This window comes from Fulmarus glacialis, unplaced genomic scaffold, assembly GCF_000690835.1.
Source record: "Fulmarus glacialis isolate BGI_N327 unplaced genomic scaffold, ASM69083v1 scaffold10040, whole genome shotgun sequence".
NCBI classification, from domain to species: Eukaryota; Metazoa; Chordata; class Aves; order Procellariiformes; family Procellariidae; genus Fulmarus; species Fulmarus glacialis.
In genome coordinates, this window is record NW_009185794.1 from 24,172 (window position 1) to 45,957 (window position 21,786).

The 21,786-nt window shown below is 42.4% G+C and overlaps 1 protein-coding gene across 1 annotated transcript in view; it reads left to right on the plus strand.

Annotated features, from left to right (window-relative positions):
- SEC14L1 (SEC14-like 1 (S. cerevisiae)) overlaps positions 1-16,403 on the plus strand; it is a 39,472-nt gene extending 23,069 nt beyond the window's left edge. Inside the window, exons 2-15 of the mRNA XM_009578307.1 lie at positions 201-350; positions 441-572; positions 2,606-2,734; positions 2,983-3,217; positions 3,959-4,068; positions 4,831-5,020; positions 7,976-8,064; positions 9,026-9,096; positions 10,730-10,901; positions 11,220-11,354; positions 13,141-13,275; positions 13,741-13,992; positions 15,000-15,178; positions 15,727-16,403. Of these exons, the coding sequence (XP_009576602.1) occupies positions 201-350; positions 441-572; positions 2,606-2,734; positions 2,983-3,217; positions 3,959-4,068; positions 4,831-5,020; positions 7,976-8,064; positions 9,026-9,096; positions 10,730-10,901; positions 11,220-11,354; positions 13,141-13,275; positions 13,741-13,992; positions 15,000-15,178; positions 15,727-15,832 (2,085 nt within the window). The 3' untranslated portion in view covers positions 15,833-16,403. The remainder of the gene's footprint in view (positions 1-200; positions 351-440; positions 573-2,605; positions 2,735-2,982; positions 3,218-3,958; positions 4,069-4,830; positions 5,021-7,975; positions 8,065-9,025; positions 9,097-10,729; positions 10,902-11,219; positions 11,355-13,140; positions 13,276-13,740; positions 13,993-14,999; positions 15,179-15,726) is intronic.
- Positions 16,404-21,786: the final 5,383 nt, after the last annotated feature.

Consider the following 21,786-nt stretch of genomic DNA (forward strand, 5'->3'; position numbering starts at 1 on the left):
ATTAGTAAATGGATTGTTTGGAATGCACTGTGACTTTTTTCAGCTATAATGTGGACTCCAGGAAGGCTCAATCCCTTCTACGAAAGGTGTGAAGGGCATTGTGTCTCCAAATGCTGGTGATGTCAACAAAGGAACCCTACGCACACCCTCAGGAATTAATTGTGATGATAGTTTGTTTTCTTCTCTTTCCATCTTTATAGGCATATGAAAGAAGGTTTCCTACATGTCCTCTGATCCCTATGTTTGTAGCCAGTGACACTGTAAACGAATACAAGAGTGAGGATGAAGCTATCCATGTGATTGAACGGCGCTGTAAGCTGGATATAGATGCACCACGGCTATTGAAAAAGGTAATTAGGTTTGAAGTGCCTGTCTTATACTTTTGGATATCCTTTCACATGAATGTTGTATCTTGACGGAATCTATGTCATCTTCCTCAGATTGCAGGAGTGGATTATGTCTACTTTGTCCAGAAGAATTCTTTGAACAGGCGAGAGAGGACTTTGCATATAGAAGCCTACAATGAAACCTTCTCTAATAGAGTCATTATTAACGAACACTGCTGTTACACAGTGAGTAACAGGCTCTTGGTGGTGCTACAGATGGAGTGAAGTCAGTGTTTAGATTTCAGGACTCATACACAGAAGTTGAGTTGTTCTTGGCCTTTGCCTTGCAAGAAAAAATAACTAACACACCACTATGAGTGATAATTGTTGTTAGTGTTAAATGTAACACACTTGCTTGGAGAACTGAAGCAAGTTTGGCACCCTCTTGCTTTGAGCATCTTCTCAGAGAGCAGAACACAACATAATTTGCTGTGTTTGACAGCTCTCTTTAGGCAAATCTGTGCTCTGTAATAGCAGTGTGGGGCTTGGTAAGGCTGATGATACCCTGACAGAACTGTTAAAGGAAAGTTCAGTGTGGCTTATTTGCCTTCTGCTCAGCTCAGACAAATGTTCGAGTCAGCTATGTTTTAATTCTTTCCATTGTGGCTGTTCTTGGTCTTCAGTGCAGACGTTTTCTGATACGAAGGAGTCTGGTGGCATGCTTACTGCTATGCTCTGGTCATGTTTTTTTCTGAATAGCTTAGCCAATACTCATAGGCTCATACAGCACACATGTAGCAGTAAAACTTCAAATCGATGTTAAAGGTCAAATCAAAGCTAGCAAATGTAACCAATTTATTTGTATTGTAGCATTCTTTTTATGTGCAGGTGATAACATCTTCTGTTGTGTACAGAACCATGGTTAAAAGGTCACTGGATGTCAAACCCACTTGACACTATCTGATTTTTTTTTTATTATTTCTGCGATTATTTCCAAGGCACATTTAAAAATACTTTTCCACCTGCAGTTTTTTTGTGAAAGCTCTGTTTAAACAGGGGAAATGCTATACAGAAAAGTGCATGTGATAAATGTGTACAAAACACAACACTTCTCCTTGCCCTTGCTCTACTTGATCAAGAAATCAGTAGGTAAATACAAAAGCAGAATTTTAATTCAAGAATAAATTGTTTTTGAAAGTTCATTCTTAAAGTTATTTTATAATTGGATTTATGAAAGGACAGGAAGATTCTTAAATGTTATTATTATGATTTGTACTTATTTAGGCAATACAAGCTATTCTTGTACCCCCATTCCCTAATGCAGAAGAAGCAAATGAAGGGAAATGTTTTTTTCTCTAGTTGTCTTGTTATAAAGTGTTGATACTGTTCCCAGTAATTTTAGCATGTTGTGAGGGGGAGGGGAACCTTAAGGCATCAGAACAATTGCATGCTCAGAAATCCAGCCTTCTGTGATGTTTGTAGAACTACGAATTCAGAGCCCAGCCTGGAAATTCCTTAGACAAGTCTTTTTTAGCTGAAGAAAGTTTAGAAAACAGCTTTCCTTCAGAGTAGTAACATCTCTGTTTCAGGATCATCTCTCAGCAAACTAAGATATAAGCTAAGAAGAAGCTTGGGAGTGCTCTAAGATGCCTTATTCAGCTGTCAACCGAATGAGAAGTTTACACCTCTTTCTGTAGCATTAGCATAGGAGATCAAAGTAAAATAGTTTTCAGTCTACAAAGTACTAAGGTACTTCGTAGGTCAACGAAGGGAACCATCTATTGCAGTATGTCTGCAAACATGTCTAGACTGCAGTGCTTGGAAATGCTTACACTGTACTTGCTGCAGTCTTTAAGCTGGCTGGCCTTGGTCTGTCAGTCTAACCTGCAGCAGCAGCAGCAAGTTCACTGTGGAGTATTTTACCCTGTTCCACAGATACACTACAGTCACAGCCCATATCTAGAATGAGATAGTGTTAATTGCATAAATGTGCTAGTGCTTTGGCTCTTGGCTGTGCACTGGTACTTCTCTACCTGCTCCTTGTTAAGAAAAAAATGCGCTGTGCTAGCCATGAGACTGTAGGAGGGCTTCTCAGCTTCTTGTTCTTTAGTGTTACCTTTTCGGAACTATGTTTTGCAAATGAAGCAAAAGACTGCAAATTTCACTTGAATGTTTTTGACTACGTGAACCTCTAAAACAAGAAACGGTCATTTCAAATATTGTGAGGAAAAAAAACCTAAATGGGTAGCTAAACTATATGACCTCCTTTTAACTAATAGGTTCATCCTGACAATGAAGACTGGACCTGTTTTGAACAGTCAGCAAGTCTGGATATAAAATCTTTTTTTGGTTTCGAAAGCACAGTGGAAAAGATAGCCATGAAGCAGTACACCAGCAATATTAAAAAGGTGAGCTTGCAGTCATGAAGGAAGCGCCTGGCTCTAAGTTACCAAAAGACGATGTAGCTGCTGCTAACAGGCTGCTCTGCTCAAAAAACTGGGCTGTTTACTCTCTAGCTTGGCGCAGCATGTGTGTAGGTCTGTATTTTCAAGTGGAGTCTTTAGAGAGGTCTGGCCACTTACTGGGTTTTCAGCCCAATCCTTTCTGTGTCTAAATGGGTGTTTTTAGTAGCTGAAGTAGATTTTCCTTTTCAAAGGGAAAAGAAATAATAGAATACTACCTGAAGCAGATGGAGGAAGAAGGAATAACTTTCGTTCCTCGTTGGACTCCTCCTGTTGCATGTAAATTGGAGAGCAGCACATCCCATTCAAGACGACCAGTTTCACCCGCCATTAATATACCAGACTCTGCCACAAAGGAGGGCTTGAACAATAAGGAGATCCTCAACACCTCAAGCAGCCCCTCCGAGCCCACAGCAGGAACGCCTGATGGTATGGTGGTCTGACTTGTTTTAGTGGGATTCTTTGTACTGTAGAGGCTCTCAGCACTGTGCTGCTTCTCATGGGCAGCTGAAAATCTTCACATTGGCTCTTCGTTTGGTAACATACCATGTTAAAGTGCAGGCTTGCAAAGCAGTAACGTGGGGTAGCTTGGATAGCTGTTACGAGCTGATATTTTTAGTAAATGAAGATCAGATATAAGTAGAAAAACTCTTCACTTTGCTATTCATTAGGTTGCAAATGGATGGCCTACTTCTTGCCCTGAAATTCAGGGATGGGTATAACGGTAGGAACAAAGGGGAGGAAAGGGCTGAAACTTCCCTGGACACAGTCTTCTGGTGTATCTTCCTTCCCCTGTTAATAAGGGAATTTGGGAAAATTCTTGCACTGGGAGATTTAGATCAAATATTCTCTAAGTATTTCGAGAAGCAGCAAGCCCTATGGTGCTGTGGGTTGACAAATCTGAATACACTGGAAAAATGCTTTTATAAATGTCTGGTTTTACTCCTTTCTTAGTTGCAGAAGGAGAATTAATCTTCTTGGTTTACCATTATGATGACTCTGTATGTTGCCTTGCTCATCTTTTCATTGATTCAAAGAAACTTTATTCAATTCTGACTGCACAGAACACAGAGCAGCTGCTTCTCTGCCTCAGATCAGCATATAAGATCATTTGCTACTTTGACTAGCTCAGTTCAGGACCACGCTAATCACATGTACATCTCCTTTTAGACAAGCTAGATGCAGACTACATCAAGCGGTATCTGGGTGACTTGACACCAATGCAGGAAAGCTGCCTCATTCGACTGAGACAGTGGCTCCAGGAGACACACAAGGGCAAAGTAAGTTACTGCTGGTCTCTTGTGGCTCTATCTCAGAATGTGTGATATGCAAGGTGGACCTGATGAAACATCATGCCACACCTCCTGTGGCTAACTGTTCCTGTTAAGTGGCCCTCCGTGATCAAAAACAGGGCACCTAAATTAAGTCTATACAGTGGCAATAGAAGTTCATTGTGACTGTCCAGCTGACTTTGCCAGCTGAGGTGCTTAAATGATTACTGTGACTGCCTCTCAGAATGTCAATAAACCAGCACAGGGGAATAACATCAGTTTTGTAAGTCTAGAACAACCTTATTTTTACATTTGTTTGTTTTGGCCAAACATCATATTCTCAAATCTATGTCCCAAAGTGCAGTACTGAAAGGGAAGCAATGTGGCCAGTGAAATTGCTGATAGCAAGGCTGGGGTTTTCTAGTGGCTTGTGATTTGCCTGTATGTCTCAGCTTCCTTTTACTTAGCAATGAAATACAGTCTGTGTTTTGTCCCTAGATTCATTTAAATCGGTCTGACTTAGTATGGTCATACAGGTGTAAACAATTACATTAGAGTTCATGAAACTTTTATATCTCTCACATGAAGGTAGCTGCAGTACCTGACAGGGCTCATGTTTTTGTTGCAAAGACTGATTTGCTTGAATAACTTCCAGTGTTACATACCATCCTCTTGCATTGGTGCAAGAAGCTGCTTTTCAGCTTCTGTTGTTTGTTTTTTTGTTCTTGTTTCAAACCTTGAATACAAAATTGAGTTTGTTTTTTTTAATAGATCCCAAAGGATGAGCATATTTTAAGATTCCTGCGTGCCCGGGACTTCAACATTGATAAAGCTAGAGAGATCCTTTGTCAGTCGCTGACGTGGCGTAAGCAGCACCAGGTAGACTATATTCTAGACACCTGGAACCCTCCTCAGGTACTCCAAGATTACTATGCAGGAGGCTGGCATCACCATGACAAAGGTATGCTCTATAGGGTGGATGTGGAACAGCCTTTTTATGTTCTGAATTGAAGGTGATAGTTGTCCCTCTGTTAACTAAAGGTGACTGGAAAGATGGTTAGAACTTCTCAGTTGTTATGTACTAAAAGCATTTAAATTGATGTTGCCAGCTCCTTAGTTGATGGAGACAGACTCCTGGGTCCTCATCTTTCTAATACCGACATATTTAACTCTCTAAAGAGCTCTGCTTTGCCAGTAGCTTAAAAAAGTTATTAATTGCACTTCTGTAGTGCTCTGAGGTGCTTAGAATGGTGCCACACAAATGCTGAGTATTGTCTTTCAGTGATTAAAAGATGTTTGTAAATAAGCGTATTTTTCTAATCAACTTATTTCTGATGTTGTATAAGTCTGCTGATGGCATAAATGAATACTTAGTTGGCATTACAATCAGCTTAGTGATGAGAAGTGGGATGTTGCAAAAACATGAAAAAAGAGCAGGTTTATTTAAGAAGGGAAGAAGCTTTGGCTGAATTCCCTTTGTATGGTGAGCCACGGCCAGATCTTTAGAACACGGATGACTATGCCTGACATGCTCCACTATCCCTCCGCTTGCTTTATCGTGCACTGATCTTGTTGCTAATACATTACACAGAAATGACACGTTTTGGAATTTGTTGCTTGAGGCAAGCTGGGCGTTTTAGATAAGGAAATCTCTTACTGTGAGCTATCTGCGTTCTGATTTAGTCTTTTCCCCGCTAGGCGCCATTGTTTCTGCTAGCTCTTCCTGTTACAAGAAGCATATGAAGCAGGACAGGAAGCTGTCAGCAGTAGTGGCCAGGAGACAGGGTGGACACAGCAGAAGTTTAATGACTGTAAAGCTGAAGAGCTTGAATAGCTTTCCCCTGCTGCTTTGGGTTTGACAGACCTCAAACGGAGAAAATGGAAAATGAGAATATGCTTGTAAAGATTGTAGAGAATAAGACCTGTGAAGAAGTTCTCCCTTGCTGTCAGTTCCTTGTCCTTGCTTTGCAAAGATTTCCTCTGTCAATAGCATGAAACTGGCTCCTGCCAGTGAGTAGAAAGGTACAGAATGCATCAAAGGGTTGTTCAATGTTTTTCTGAGAAGTTCTTCAGTCTAGTGGTGAACTTCATGCTCCCCTCCCTTCCCCTCCAGTTCCTTTGGTCTCTTTTGCAGCACGCCCACAAGTAAAGCATGGGTTTGTCAATAACGGAAACAGAGAATTTCAAAACTGAGCAATTCTCTATAATTTAAAATTTTACAGTGGTAGGTTCTTTTTTTAAACCCTCTTTTCTGGTATTGCTCCTTTCCTCCTACATATGCTAAATGTGCCAAACTTAAGCTAGCTGAATTCTGTATAGCTTTTAGCACTAAAGCAAAGGCAACAGTGGTTTAGCGTGTTGTCTAGAATGAGCTATTAGCGCAAAAGAATAGAAGTTACTATTTTGGTTTACAATTGGCACTGTTTTCTGTACATCCAAGTGGCTTTTATTTTGACAAGAGTGCTTCAGTCATTTTTTTTAATCACGAAGCTCTAATGGGATATAAAATATACAGTGATAATACAGCAGTGTCAGTTGAGACTTTCCTTCATGTGTCATTTGGGTGGACCAGGGTTAGTAAACTATTAGTTTGGTTTTGGATGCATGTGCATCTGTGAGGGAGGGAGACCTGCTATGAAGCTTAACAGCACTTTTTGCTTAGTGTTTCAAAAGCTAAACAATACATTCCAAGGTAATTGTGTGCTGATGTTAAAACAACATTTTCTTTAGACCACCTGATAAAGTACAAAAGATTGAACTTTCATGGGGGTAGTGTCTTTGCCAAATAAATAACTTGCCTTGACTCTGCAGTTTTGCTTGGTTTTTTTAATAGCATATCTTGACAGTTTCTTTCCTTGTGTCCCAAAGGACTTAATGATAATTTGATACCTCTTTTTGCAGTTCTTGGAGGGAACAGACAATGGGACTTCAGGGAGATTTTTATGTAGAAAGCTTTTTTTTTTTTTTATTTTATGTCCTAGCATATTCAGTTTTCTAAGTTGTTTATTTAGCTTGTGTACTAGAATAGATAGAGCAAAGCTTGAAAAATGCATTACAGCTTTGGGAGGAGGATGGAAGCTGTTTCAGGCAACTAACTCCTATTATGAAGAGCCAGAAATGCAATTTTTGATTCTCAAATTCAGCCAATGCGGTTGTTAAGCTTAATGCCTTTGTATCCTGGGCAGTATCAGGATGCCCAGTATGCAGCAAGATGACGGTGAAAAGGCAAGACTTTAAATGCAGAGGGTCCATGTGAAGCTGATCTCTGGAACAGAGTCTGTTCTCACCAGGCTTAACCTGCATAAGTGAGGCTGTGTGCCAGTTCCGCATAATATGTGATGACATAGCTGAAAGGTGTGACTCCAGCAAATACTGCAGAAAGCAAGTCTCTGGGTTAACACTTTGTTTCATTAATTCCCAGAACTCAGTGTAGTTACTTTTCCAGAAATGTTGCTGTAAGCTATCCAGAGCAGTATGGCATCATGTGTCATAGAAGGCGAACAGGCTTCACTGCAACTCTTCAGTTACACTAACGGGCTAAAGGTTTTCCTGTATCTTAGCTGTCCTGGAAGCTAATTAGTCCTGTGTCTTTAATTGTGTATACCAAGATCTTGTGTATACCAGTGTACTTGTTGAAGTCCTTTGGACTTTCCTTGCAGATAGGGGAGCTATTTTTGCATCAAGATGTCTCCATTAAACTTTTGCAGTTCATTTACAGGCAATCTCTTGGTGTAGCTGAACAGGGTAAAGTTTATATTGCCGTCTTGCTCCAGGTTCTCCCTCTTGCAGCTGTACAACAAAGTTGAACTGACTATGGCTTTTTCCATGTGGATTTTTAGCATAAAACCAGCTCACTCAAATTGTCTATTGCTGTAAAAATAATGGTCATATTGGTATATTTGTTCTCGTTATTCAGATGGACGCCCGCTGTATGTGCTGAGATTGGGACAGATGGATACCAAAGGCTTAGTGCGAGCTCTTGGGGAAGAGGCCTTGCTTCGATACGTAAGTGTTTTTGGAGCCAGCAAGTTGCTAACAATGTGATATTTTCATTTAGAAATTTCCTCCTCTGCCAGAACATTCATCACTCTGGATATTTTGATGTACTCTCTGGCCGTCTGTTTTTGGTTTGAATACATCTGAAAGCTCCTGGTAGCTGATCTTCTGCATTCTTTCCAACTGCAAACTGATGGCGGAAAGGCGTAGTTCTTGGCAGCTCCTATAGTTATTGGTTAGCATTTTCACAGATTCTTCTGCAGTTTGTGCAGTGCTTCAAACTTAGTCTCTGCATTTGTACAGAATGGAAAATGACATGCTCAGATTTTGTCAAGCCTGTACTCCGGATAAGAATAATTTATTTTTAAAGAAAAAGTACTTGCCTGTAATTTTGCCTTCTCTAAAGGCATCACTCAGACTGTGTTATTATGGATCTGCTCAGTTTCCAAGCGGAAAGCTGGCAGAATTCCAGGTTTGCAATAATTGTTTTTTTGACTCCTAGTAATGACAGTCACAGCCATAGTAACACTGGAAGCAGGGGCTGGATTTTACTTTTCCTCTTCCAGTGGCATTTCCAGGCACATACTAAATTTTGTTTGTTTGCCCTAGTTCTGTTTCAAGGTTACTTTCTATGACTTAAAAAGGGGCTTTAATTTCTGAGTAAATAGGAAATCAGTGCTTAAAGGGGGCAGAAGTGTTGGGAGACTTCTTGTCTGTATCACTCCTGGGTCTCGGTTTTCAGGAGGGTCTTGTTTACATTTTTCTGCTTTTATGGAAAGGTATGTTTATTTTTCAACAAGAACAACCAATGGGGTAAAGGTAGTGGTTTCTAATTCATTCTTTGGAAAAAAGTTTATGCTTGTTTAAGCTGGTAGTTTTAATTGGTCTTTGAATATAAAAATTTTTTTTTCTTTATCCCATCTACTGAATTTAAGAGCGTTTTCTCTGAACAACATGTTTTCTTGTACAGGTTCTTTCAATAAATGAAGAAGGACTGAGGCGATGTGAGGAGAATACAAAAGTATTTGGCAGGCCAATAAGGTAAAAATACAAGAAGTGGATCTGCTCTTTGGGAATTACCTGGTTTTACAGTGTGCGTGGGGGGAACATCAGGCAATGTGGTGCTGCTGAGCAAAGTTTATTAAATGGAACAAGCAAAGGGTAGGCTGTGCGTCTCGCATGTAGATATCAGTACAGTTACAGTTAACTGAGAGCCTGCCCAGTTATCGCTAGAGTGAATCTGCATGGTCAAGCCTGAGGGAAACACAATGCCCGCTCCAGCAGTCTCGGTGTCATTGCTCGTAATGGTTCTACACGGAGGGTGTTATGCTTCTACCTTCTTCTACTGTTGGATGTCTGCAAAGCAATGCAGCCTAACTCCCACTTCTGTTTCTGGGGGATTCTATAGACTGACATTGGTACAGGCTGCCAAAAAAATCAGGCCACGATGATGTCATGGATAACCTTTCCGGTAGCTTCAGGTATTGTTTTCATGTCACTTGTTTATCCATAGTCCATATCAAGGCTCATTACACTCAGTTCTTGTTTGCATTCTCTATTTATTATACGTGGTTACTCAACTCCTGATCCAAGATAAGGTCATGAGGCTCCTGTGAAAACTGGGGTCTAGTTTTCCAAGTGCTGGCATGACTTCATGTGAGGTTCAGTCAAAAATGGCTTGCTATCCCATCTTTAAGTCATTGTAGGCGTCACTTATGAAAGTGTTAACTGCAAAATGGATTTAAGGGTGTGGAATGAATGCAGGACTGGCCCTGAAAAGAAACAGTGTTTCTTGGACTCTTTTCAATTTCTGACTCCTTTCCTTAATCTGTGAAGGTTCAGGGATGCGTAGTATGTCTGCTTATCTTTTCCCTGTTAAAGAACTTGCTGTCCTGGCTCTCAGTGGGAGGTCAAATCCAAGAGATGGATTTCATGTGTATAACTATGAAATTGTGCTGCCTACTGGATCTTCATTGGTAGAAGTAATCCTAAAGGACTACATATTAAACATGTAAAGTGAAACAAAGAAGTGTTTGCTGTTTCACAGAAGCCTTATGCATAATTTCATGGATGCTAGCTGGTGCAGCACAGCTGTAAATCTTGAATTCATGCCCAGGGTGAGACCTGAACTTGGAAAGTAACTAAAGCATACGCTGAAGCTCAGTCTTTAGAATTAAGAACATACCTCTTCCTGTAGAAAAAGCTTCCCTCTCTGAGATCTGACAACAGAATTAGCTTTGACGTGTAATGGCACTGTAATGTTCTGTGTTAGTAGGAAATCTGCACCCTGAATGTTAAATTCCTTCATGGCAGCATGGCCAATTAATTGATTTCCCAGTAGAAGCAATGGTTTGATATTTGGGCTGGCTGTTGACAGGATCTTTTTTGGCTTCATATTAACCTTCACCTGGAGTCTGAAATGTCTGTGGGGGAGTACACATGATGTGCTAAGTGATCTTTGCACATACTCTATAACTGTGCTTGGCCCACTCTAAGACATTTCCGTTCTAAGGATCTTAAACTCCAGTGTAGCGCAAAGCAAGGAGGTAAAATAGAAGAAGCCAAAACATGCAGTGGGGTCCACGCATTTCAGTCCATTGGACACTTGCATAAGAAAGGAGAGTTTTGATACCACTGAGATTTTTGTTTTTCTTTTTGTTTTTCTCAAATTCAGCTCTTGGACCTGTCTAGTTGATCTAGAAGGCTTGAACATGCGGCATTTATGGAGACCTGGTGTCAAAGCATTGCTAAGAATCATTGAGGTGGTTGAAGCTAACTACCCTGAGACTTTGGGTCGTCTTCTAATCCTAAGAGCACCTCGAGTATTCCCAGTTCTTTGGACACTGGTATGTTTGTAATTCAAGGCATTCCTCAGCTCTCTCAGTACACTGCTACACACTTGTAGTTTGTAAAAGCACTTTAGAAATCAGGCTTTATAAGCAGGAAGTGTTACCATTTGGAAACAACTCTTTTATAGGATTCCTGGAGTGGATTTAAAAACACTACCTGAGAACTTGCTTACATAGTTGGTTAATTTAGCTTCTTTATAGTGCGAACTTTGCATAACAAGGATGGTAACACTTAATGCGATCAAACTGATTCCTTCAAAATTGACTGAAGAAAAATGTGGGAGCGTAATCTATTCTGTTTTTCTTTGATTGTAGGTTAGTCCATTCATTGATGACAACACTAGAAAGAAATTCCTTATTTATGCTGGAAATGACTACCAGGGTCCTGGGGGACTGCTGGATTACATCGATAAAGAAATTATCCCCGATTTTCTTGGTGGAGAGTGCATGGTATGAATATAAACTAGTGCATATAGCAACTTATTTGTGGGTTTTTTATTCCCTCGCGCCTCTAAACAAAGAAGCCTACAAGCACAGAATGATTCCTAATGTGGTTTGGAGGCGGGAGCTATGATGTAGGATTCCAGGCTTAGTGTTTTCTTCCGGATCCACTTTAAAAAGAGAAGTACAATACTTCTTTACAATGAATATCAAATAACTTACCAAAGTAGCCAGGCATGGTTAAAAGCCATAGTCTCTGTTACCTGTCAAGTTCAAGCAGACATGGTAGCGCAGCACTGAGCAAGAGCTGTCACATCGGCTAATCAGAAGAGTCTGCATCACCTAAAGGAACTAGCTGATACCGTAGGGAGCCCAAGGAAATATGTGGCACATCTGATAGCAGTCTGCTAGCAGGGCTTAACGAACAGCCAGGTCTTCTAGTGCAATATGCGCGTTGACCACAACAAACAAACAAAATTGTTTTACTGCAGGATACTGTAATTTCTCAGTCCCTTGTCTTGTGCCTTAGTAGCTGCTTTCTGCCTAGACTATGGGTGTCAATCAAATCTGTCGTTTTAACATCTCAATGATACTGTAAGGTTTGTTTTCTCTGTAATGTTTTTGACAACACAGGCTCACTGGTGTGTCTGAGGTGTAGGAGTGCAACTCAGGCATTTTCTGGAGTCTCCATCGCAGTAACACTTAGATAATTTTTTTTTTCCTGAACTCAGCTGTGTTAAAATTTAATTTCAGGCTTGCTTTTTAAGCCACTGTACACTTACACTTTCTAGATTAATTTCTGTACCATTCTTGAAAATTCATCTAGGTCTGTTCAAATAGTCTCAAATTATAATGACGTACTGTTAGACGTGTTGGATTAGAGCATGTGTTTATCTTCAGTGGGCTGCTTTTTGCTGCAGCAGTAGCTTTCAGTGGAGAGAGTTTGTGCTATCTAATTTGGACCTTGAGATGCTGGCAAGATGCACTGCTTAAGTAAGCAAAAGTCAATGTTACCAGAAAGCAAATTGCTACAATACTTCCTGCTGGTCAGACAGGGATAGTCTCTTTTCTCTTCTTTACTTTTGGATATTTGAACAAAAATGACTTCTCAAAGATCCTTTCAATTCTCATTTGTAATTCAGTTATCAAACACTTTACTGCCCCAAACACTTCTATGGAACCTATTCCTGATCAGATAGTTGTTTAACTTCATTACTAGAGACTTCTTAAAAGAGATGATTGCTTAGGGAAGTTGTGTAATCGGTTCTGGTACTGAGCTGTCAAGACAGTTGTAACTTGAAAACTGTTACCTTCCTGACTGCAATATCCTTTTACCTGTTCAGAAACTTACTGTATCTCCTCACCATCCTTCATCCTTAAATTTAGCTACCCCAGTTCCTTCAGGTGTCTGTAGGCTATATTTTTTAGACTGAGTCGCTATTGCCACTTTCCTCAGGATTCTTAAGTGGCTCACGTCTGTCTTCAGTATAGGGCAGTATGAGTGATAACTATAGCATTTGCACAGTCATTTTCTGTGGTGGTAGCTGTTGTGTATATACAAGATCTGTTCCTCCGGCGTCTAGTTCTGCAAACTCACCTAAACCAGATCATTGTAAAATAAATTTATGTATGTATGATGTACAAGCAATAAAATGACTTTCAAACTCTGTTCATATCTTATTCTTCAGAGTACTTGCTGAATGTCAGTTTTGGTTTCTGAAGCTAGCAGGCAGAGAGCATGACGGGGCGCGGATGTACAGAGGGGATACTTCTTAATGGCTGTTTATGCTTTTAGTGTGAAGTACCAGAGGGTGGGCTGGTTCCCAAGTCCCTTTACCGGACAGCAGAAGAGTTGGAAAATGAAGACATAAAGCTTTGGACTGAAACAATCTACCAGTCTGCAAGTGTCTTCAAAGGAGCTCCGCATGAGGTACGGTTGCAGCCTACCCTTCCTTTCTTTCATCTCAACCCTCTGCTCTGGACACTGTCTTTTGAACTGAAAATGGTTTAGAACTTAATTATTTAGTTGCCATGCTTCCACCTTGTTCTTCTATAGTTCTGGTGCATAATGATGCTTTAGTAGCTGAAGTTTGTGACCGTTCCTGGTATCATCGTGTTGCCATTTAGAGAATATCACTGTTTTTCATCTATTCAAAGCAGTGTCCTTCTAAGCAAAGACAAACGATATTCCCAGAAGCTACTTGAGAGCTTCTGAAAGTCGTGTGTTAAAATAAGGACACTCCATCATGACAGAATTTGTATCTACACTGCCTTTTTAAAAGTCTAAATTAAGCCCAGCAACAAAACCTCTGGGCTTTGTCGTCTTTTCTGGTAAGAGTTTCTGTCTTTACTGAGCAAATTACTATTGTCTAATACGACTTTTCTGCTGTCTCAGGTTCTCATTCAGATTGTGGATGCCTCATCTGTGATCACATGGGATTTTGACGTGTGCAAGGGCGACATTGTTTTTAACATCTTTCATTCCAAAAGAGCCCCACAGCCTCCTAAAAAGGATTCTCTGGGAGCTCACAGTATTACATCTCCTGGTGGGAACAACGTCCAGTTGATAGACAAAGTCTGGCAATTGGGGCGTGATTACAGTATGGTGGAGTCTCCCCTTATCTGCAAAGAAGGGGAGAGTGTGCAGGTAAGACTGCCGAATCCTAGTGCGGGAGCAGATGGAAGCTAGCTAATTCACAGTCGTTACTGATGACTGAGTAGTGATTCAGCTCTGGACTGTCTGCTTGCTTTTGGCCGACATTTCAGCTTCTGTTCCTAGCTGCATGCTGCAGGGAACGGGGATAGTATTTACATGGGATCTACTGTGAGGGGAAGTAGCATCAGGCTAATAGTGATTGAGATTGATCAGCAAGAATTATAGGGAAGCCACTTAGAACGTAGTGCATATCCAGAAAGCAGCAAGATGTGTTTTGTGCTGTAATTTTGACCATTATTTTCTGAAGCAAACAGTCTGTGTTTGAAGAATATCATAGTGTCTTACCTCAGTAACGAGAGAAGTCTGGAAATTAAGACTGAGCTTCTATGTGTTTGTCCCTCTAACAGGCACCTTAAGGAGCTTGCTATGGCCAAGGTTCCTGACATGTTTTTTTATGGCATTTGCAACCTATCCTTTAATTACCAAGTTTGATATTACATGCAGCATGTTTACAATCACAGTCTGCCACTGCTATTCCTTTCAACTTGAAATAAGAGTTGAACAGCCTTTGAAAAAGGAGCTCCTTAAGTCATTTAATTGGAAGTGTTAAACTGGAAATATGGGCATTGACCTCTTGAACTGCACTTTCTCTTTCTGTGAGGCTGTCATAAAGAACAGCCGTTAATGAAACTAAATGGAAAAAATGTATATTGTTTTAAACAAGAACTTTGTCCTTTCAGGGTATTTAAATCCTAACCCGTTGACACTGTCAAAAAGCAGGAGGATCTGCTGGCGTTCTATCATAACTTTTATAAGTATGCTGTGTGGGGAGACTTGACCAGCACTGCCAGTTGGCTGAGGAGCTGAAATATTTGCCAATATTGGGGAAAAAATTCTGGGCATGTAGGCAGTTTTCCAAGCTTGGAAAACAAATTTCAAGCCTACAAATCTTTGTGTTAACAAAGTTAATTTTCAGTTTTTACTGCGGCTGCTTCCAGGGATCGCATGTGACCAGGTGGCCTGGCTTCTATATTCTCCAGTGGAAATTTCATAGCATGCCTGCCTGTGCTACAACCAACCTGCCTCGTGTGGATGATGTACTAGCATCTCTACAGGTCTCCTCTCACAAATGTAAAGTGATGTACTATACAGAAGTAATAGGATCTGAAGACTTCAGGTATGTCTGGCCAAGGTTCATGAAGATCAGCTGATACCAAATCTTTCTGATACTTAGATGATCAAGCCAGTGTCAGGTTCATTTAAATACAAGTAAATTGTGAGGCCTTGTGTTTTCTTAGGCCTCAAAAAAAAAAAAATTCAGCCAGTACTGGCACTGGAGCCAACTAATGTATAAAGGGGGCTAATTAGTTATCTCATTGTAATGATCATTGGTCACTTTGCTCAGCTTTGAAAGCATTGTGTGAGTTGTTGGGCTTGGCAGGTTGTCATGTAGAAATGGGTGCAACTCAGAATGGAATTGAGTCAGTTCATTTGCCTGACAGTTGATATACTTGACTGAAACTAGTTCTCAGTCTCTTTGAACAGCATCTGTTTTTTGCAAGGTGTTTGGTGTCCCCATTATCTTACGTGGTAAGGCAGAAAAGCTTTTGAGTATCTGCACCAAAACCGTTACTTGCTTTTTATTCAGTGTGCAAACAAATACAATATAGATATATAGCAGAAAGCAAAATCTGAAGCTTAAAACTACTTTGTTTTCTATTGCAGGGGATCTATGACCAGCCTTGAATCAAGCCACAGCGGATTCTCCCAGCTCAGTGCTGCCACCACCTCTTCTAGCCAGTCCCATTCCAGCTCCATGATTTCCAGGTAGTGCCACCACAGACGAAAAGCAAATGGATGAGATGGCTGGACCCTCGCCTGTGGCAGCTGACTGCAATACAGCATATTCAACTGGCAATTGCGCAAAAAACCCCACCCCACAAAAGCCTTTTATAGATAGTAAAGTAGCTGTTTGAATTTTAAACTTAGTGGTTTTGGTCCTTGTTAGATCCAACAGCTTGTCTCAACTTTAACCCTTTTTCCTAACTCAGCCATAAATACTTTTGCAAGCGTGCTTGCACAGATCCTAACTCTGAACACAAGGGCTCTCACTGAAAGGAAAAATAACCAGTGCATCAGTTAAGAATAATTTTTTTAATTGTGTAAATGTTAAAAAGCAAAAAAAAGAGAAAAACCCTACCAAAAATGCTCCAGAGTGCATTAGAGATCAACTGCAAGTCTCCTGTCAGGACATTCCTTGCCATCTTAAGAAATCCCCTGTGATCTCCCAGTGCTGCAAATTGTTCTCCCATTGCCACTAAGCGATGTCCGAGACAAAGAAAAGCAGTTGCTGGATACTTGACTTTGTGAGTCCGTTTTTTTCAAAGCATGCCCACAGAGCTGTGGCCAGGCTGTAAACACTAATACCTTTTGTATGAGCACATTTTTGGGGAATTTGAGCTCTGGGTCTTGATGGGTTAAATCATTTCATTCTTTCCTTGGATTTGTGCTTGAAGCACTGTGGAGAGAGAGGCAGAGAGCAGGCTCTCCCTCACTGTGTCACGCTGGGCTGATCCAGAGTTGGTTCCCAGCTCTGCGCTGGAGCTTCACTTCCTTAGTACACTCCACGTGAATTGATTTTTACTGAGACTTCCTGTTCTTATCAGGAATTCATGCAGAGCTTAAGCTTGCTTCTTAAATCAGTCTAAAGGAGGTATGGCTTACATCCTTCCTGTGTACTTTTCAATCCCTCTTGCCTCCTATCCTTCCCTGTGTATGTCAGAAATAGAGCGCTTTAGTCCTGAGCAGCAGAAGCTTTAATGTAGGCAGGGAGCACAGGGACAGTGCTTTAGTCCTGAGCAGCAAAAGCTTTAATGTAGGCAGGGAGCACAGGGATCTTCGCTCTTAAGTGATAACAGTAGAAGATGCTCTAAGCAGTGCCTGCTCGACCATTTTCACAATTGCTACTGCCAGTGGTGAACTGCCATTTTGGATTTCATCCCTATTCTACCCAGGCCCAAGCAATCCTACTTGAACTCTTTTATTTAAAGTCTGTTCAGGTATTCTTCCACTTCGAGCCCTCTCTTCCACGCACAGCAAAAGGCACAAAAGACTGAAGTGCTGAGCAAAGGGCTGTCAGCAGACAACTACAGAACATACCTGGCAGTGGAGCAGAGAAGATTTCAGTCTGAAATCCAGCAGGATTTCCATAGTTAGACCCTGCCTGGTCTTTCCTCACCCTCTTAGAGCTAAACTACCTATCCAGGCAAAAAGGAGCTACTGTGCTGGCTGCAGTCCCTACTAGAAAACCAGATAGGCTCTGTTAAGTCTTGGGCGGGCAGCACTGTTGTGGGTAAGTGGTAGAGAAGCTTGCGGAGGTCTTGCACTTTCAAAGCAGAACTCACTTAAGATATTGGATGCCCTGCCTGAGGAAAGCTGGTTCTGAATTCAGTATAAATCTTTCTTATGACTGCAAATCTTCTGAGAGGCAGGTTACTAACCTCTAGCTAGGAGCACCTCTCCTGCGGACCAATTCTGGCTGTGGAACGTGGCAGACAGAGCTGACAAAGTATTTTAATAACAGATTTAGAGGTGCTGAGAGACCAGTCTCCTCAAACTGAACCAAACTGGTCTATTTTGTCTTTTTTGTCTATTTTGTCTTGACACCGCTTTGGTATCAAGCAGCTCCCCACCCAGCGTCTGCACAGCAGACAGCCGCACACTGTGGCTCTCGGGCTGCTCATACGAGCTGTCTGCCTAGGAGGAACCAAGCGGGCTGAAGAAGTGGTTTGATTCTTGACATGCTGGAACCAGTATTCCCAGGCGCAGAGAGCTAGTGCAGCAGGAGGCACAGTGAGGTTAACTTAATGACACTTGTGGCTCTTCGCAAATGTCACTTTCCATTTGCCAGGCTGTAAGGGTTGAAGATGGTCCCCTTTCTTTCTTTCTTTTTCTTTCTCTCTCTCTCTCTCTCTCTCAGATGGCGATTTTGCTGACAACTGTAAAGAAACTGCTTCATTCAACACTCCACATGTGTCCAGAGGTGTCTGGCTTTGTAGACCTTTTTGAGTTGCAGTCACTTTTCAAGTCAGAAGATCTATTTTTTTTTTTTCACTTGAGCTGGCTCAAAAGTGGCATTTTGGGTTTTTCCTGCTGTTAATCATAACACATCTTTTAGAGCTCAAAGCACATGACAGCACAAACAGCTGGGGAGATAAAATTCCAGAAAAACAATAGTTAATCCTCCTCCAAGCAAAGTGCTGTGGCAATATGACTTGATCACTGCAGTCTGACTAATTAATTTCCCATACCCTGGTCTTTCTTTGTGTGATATTATTGCTCTTCTTCCTTCTCTCAGCCAATGACTCTTCCGTTGGCTTTTTTCCTGTTATCAGTGTCCTTCTGCACTTTCCTGTCTGTACTCATGAACTGCATATCGAATTCTGTAAATGTTTTGTATACATAATACCTCATTCTTGGTAATAAAATACAGATAGTCTTTAAAAGATTTTTTTATTGTTATCAATAAATGTGAACTGTTTGGAAAAAAGGGTCAGCCTCTGTTTCATTCATCTGATGCAAAGCTTCCCTGTTATTTTATGTGCTGAATTCAAGTCTGCCAAGCTGTTCTTGGGCAATGCTGTTCTGGGGGACGCTTCAGCCCCCTGCCACTGTGGAGAAGTTTCAGCAAAGCAGTCTGTCTTGGGGAGTAGAAACCTGAGCAGGTACAAGGTATGAGGAAACGTGGTTTTAGAAGGAAAACGGCCTCTGCTGGGCACTTCCCTGTCACATAAAATCCTATCTTCCCCACAGTACACGTACACAGTTTTTTTTACTAGTCTGTGAATACACAAAAGGAATGAAAAATACTGTGCTTAAAAAGTCTTCAGGTAGCCCTAAAAAGAAAATGGTTGCTTTTATGGATTATATGATGATTTTATATTCTTTTATCACAGTTTGAAAGGGAGCTTCAACCTCAGCAGTTCAGCTGATTGCAGCAGCATCCCTTGTGGAGTGTATTATGTGTATTATCTAGAAGGATTGCACTGGCGAGCTTAGCACAGCATGGGTGCACTTGCCCCTGTGCAGGCTGAAATGTGTCCGGCCACCTGAACTAGCAAGTGCAATAACTTCTCTTTTTCCAGCTGCTTATTTCCTTTTACCCAGTGGCCCTGCCAAAGGCTTTCTGGCAGAACAAATGGCTGACTGCATCCCCAGGCTGAGCACGTACTGTCCTGGGAGAACCCGAGTGGTCCTAGTGCAGGCACAGCGCCCCGAGCAACAAAACTGCCCCTAAATCCTGGTCGTCCCAGTCAGGCTGAGCTCTTCAGGCCGTGCTGTGGTGTGCCTGGTGAGGGCCGCTCTGCTCCCCGGGGTGCAGTGGGGGCTTGGGGAGAGGGACTCTTGTTAAAGGTGATCATTCAGCTGCACTGCTCTGTTTTAATTCGGTGGATGCAGCTGCTCTTGGGGTTGTGAGGGTTGGGGTTTTTATAACTGAAATTTAATAATATAAAGGTACAATAATTTTTTTTTTTGTTCAAGAATAAGCATGCTGATCTACGGAGCTGCCCATACACGGCTTTGACGCTGCCCATTCCAGGGGTGAGCGAGCCATATGGCATGGAGGAGATGGGCTCCTTGGCTGCCCCCACCACTCACTGACTCCTTGGGTGGGAGGCTGAGACAATCATGTTTGGGGAATTAAATTTTTTTTTCATTAGAAGTAGACAAAGCTTTAGCTATTTTTAAAACAGGAGCCAATAAATGTCAGGCTGTGGTTTTTCTAACCCCTGGAGTGGGGCAGTAGCTGAAACACCCATTTATGGTTGGTCTTTCAGATTTTATCCAAGCTGTAAGGTTTCTAAAACGAAAATCTTTCTTTAACTATGGTTATGGAGGTCTGTCAGCAAGACCAGATGGCTGCCTGACCTACTTCAAGTTTTAACATGTGGCCAATATTTTTATGCCAGTGCATAATTATAATGGACTGGCTTACTGCTGCTCTGGACGTTACTAAATAGGAAAGCCCTTGAAAAGACATCGTACAAGAAGGTGCCTTTGGCTGTTCTGCTGTGCTGTGCCCAGGGAGGCAGTGGGAAAACTGCCTTTCCTGGCCAATGCTCCTCTCTTGAAATGGCAATTAAAACTAAGCGCCTCAGACCTTATTTGAGCTGAGCAAGTGATAACGGTGTGGGCAGGGGCTGCTCCTCCATGCAGCTCCCCTTAGAAAAGCATTAATCGGGTTGAACTGTGTGTTTTGGTTTGGGGGTTTTTGGTGCATTTCTTTTGACACAAAGCAAAGCAAAATTCCAGGAAGGAATTTCACCTGCCTTTTTCCACCCGCCTCGCCTGCCAGCCCTCCCTGCTCCCCGCAAAGCCGAGGGCTCCCTCTTCTCCAGGCGTGAGACCCTGTTGTCCTTTCTCATTTGCAATCACCTGCCCTTTTCCACCCGCCTCCCCTGCCAGCCTTCCCTGCTCCCCACAAAGCCGAGGGCTCCCTGTTCTCCAGGCATGAGACCCTGTTGTCCTTTCTCATTTGCAAATCTAGCTTGCCAAAGAGCCTGTAAATTCTCAGTCACCCAAGGCGAAGGGTCCAGAACTGCCATTTCGAAGTCTCCCCGTGCATCCCTCCTGCTGGAGCCTTTTCCACCCGCCTCCCCTGCCAGCCTTCCCTGCTCCCCACAAAGCCGAGGGCTCCCTGTTCTCCAGGCATGAGACCCTGTTGTCCTTTCTCATTTGCAAATCTAGCTTGCCAAAGAGCCTGTAAATTCTCAGTCACCCAAGGCGAAGGGTCCAGAACTGCCATTTCGAAGTCTCCCCGTGCATCCCTCCTGCTGGAGCTCCTTGGGGGAAGGAGCTTTGGAGGATCGTGCACGGCCAGCACAGTGCGTGCAGCAGGAAAGCTGCTTCCAGGGCAGGGGCTGCTTGATGCCTCCGGGAGAGAAAAATCCTAAGCCTGAAGTGTTAGGTTTTGGCTGTCTTTCAAAAGTCATTAACATCCAGCACAATTCAGGCTCTAAAAAAAAAATTTGCCATCTCCCTTTTTCGGGGAAGGGGAGGAGAGAGCCTATTTTATTTCGCTAACTCATGCTGTTGTAAGGAGTTTGGACATGGGCAAGAAAAGGTCAGGATTTTCTAGCTTATTGCTTTTCTTTTATTCGGTCGCCTATGAGCACTGGTGAATTCATCCCACTTCGTGCCGTAAGCCTTTGTCCCTCAGGTGGCACTCGGCAGCCGCAGGCCTGAGGGGAGCAGGGAAGGGACCCCGGTTTTGTGGCTGGTGCCGGGTCTGACTCAGCCCTATCCCCCGTGCACGCGGGGGCTGCGGAAACAGGGGCGAACACTGGCCCGCTTCACAGACCAGGGGCCCCGAGGACCCTGCCCCGGTGCCAGCACAAATCCCTGGTGAGGAGCAGAGCTGAGCCTCCCCCAACCCTCCTCCTGGCCTGATAAACAAACAAATAAATAGATCTCAGGCTTTTCTCGGTGCTGACGGAGCCTTTCCTTGCTGCCGTGGGGTGACCTGAATGGGGCAGCTCCCCCCTGGGATGGGCAGCCCGAGGGGAGTCCTGGCTCCCAAACCCCCGCCTTAGCGCTTGGGATGCTGCTGTGACCAAGCACTGCCCCACACCTGAAGGGTTGTGGTTTAAATTGTTTGAAAGAACAAAGGGAAAGGGAAAAAGAAAGCAAAAAAGGAAAATGGAAAAGGAAAAGAGGAAAAGGAAAAGGAAAGGGAAAAGGAAAAGGAAAAAAAGGAAAAGGAAAGGGAAAGGGAAAAGGAAAAGG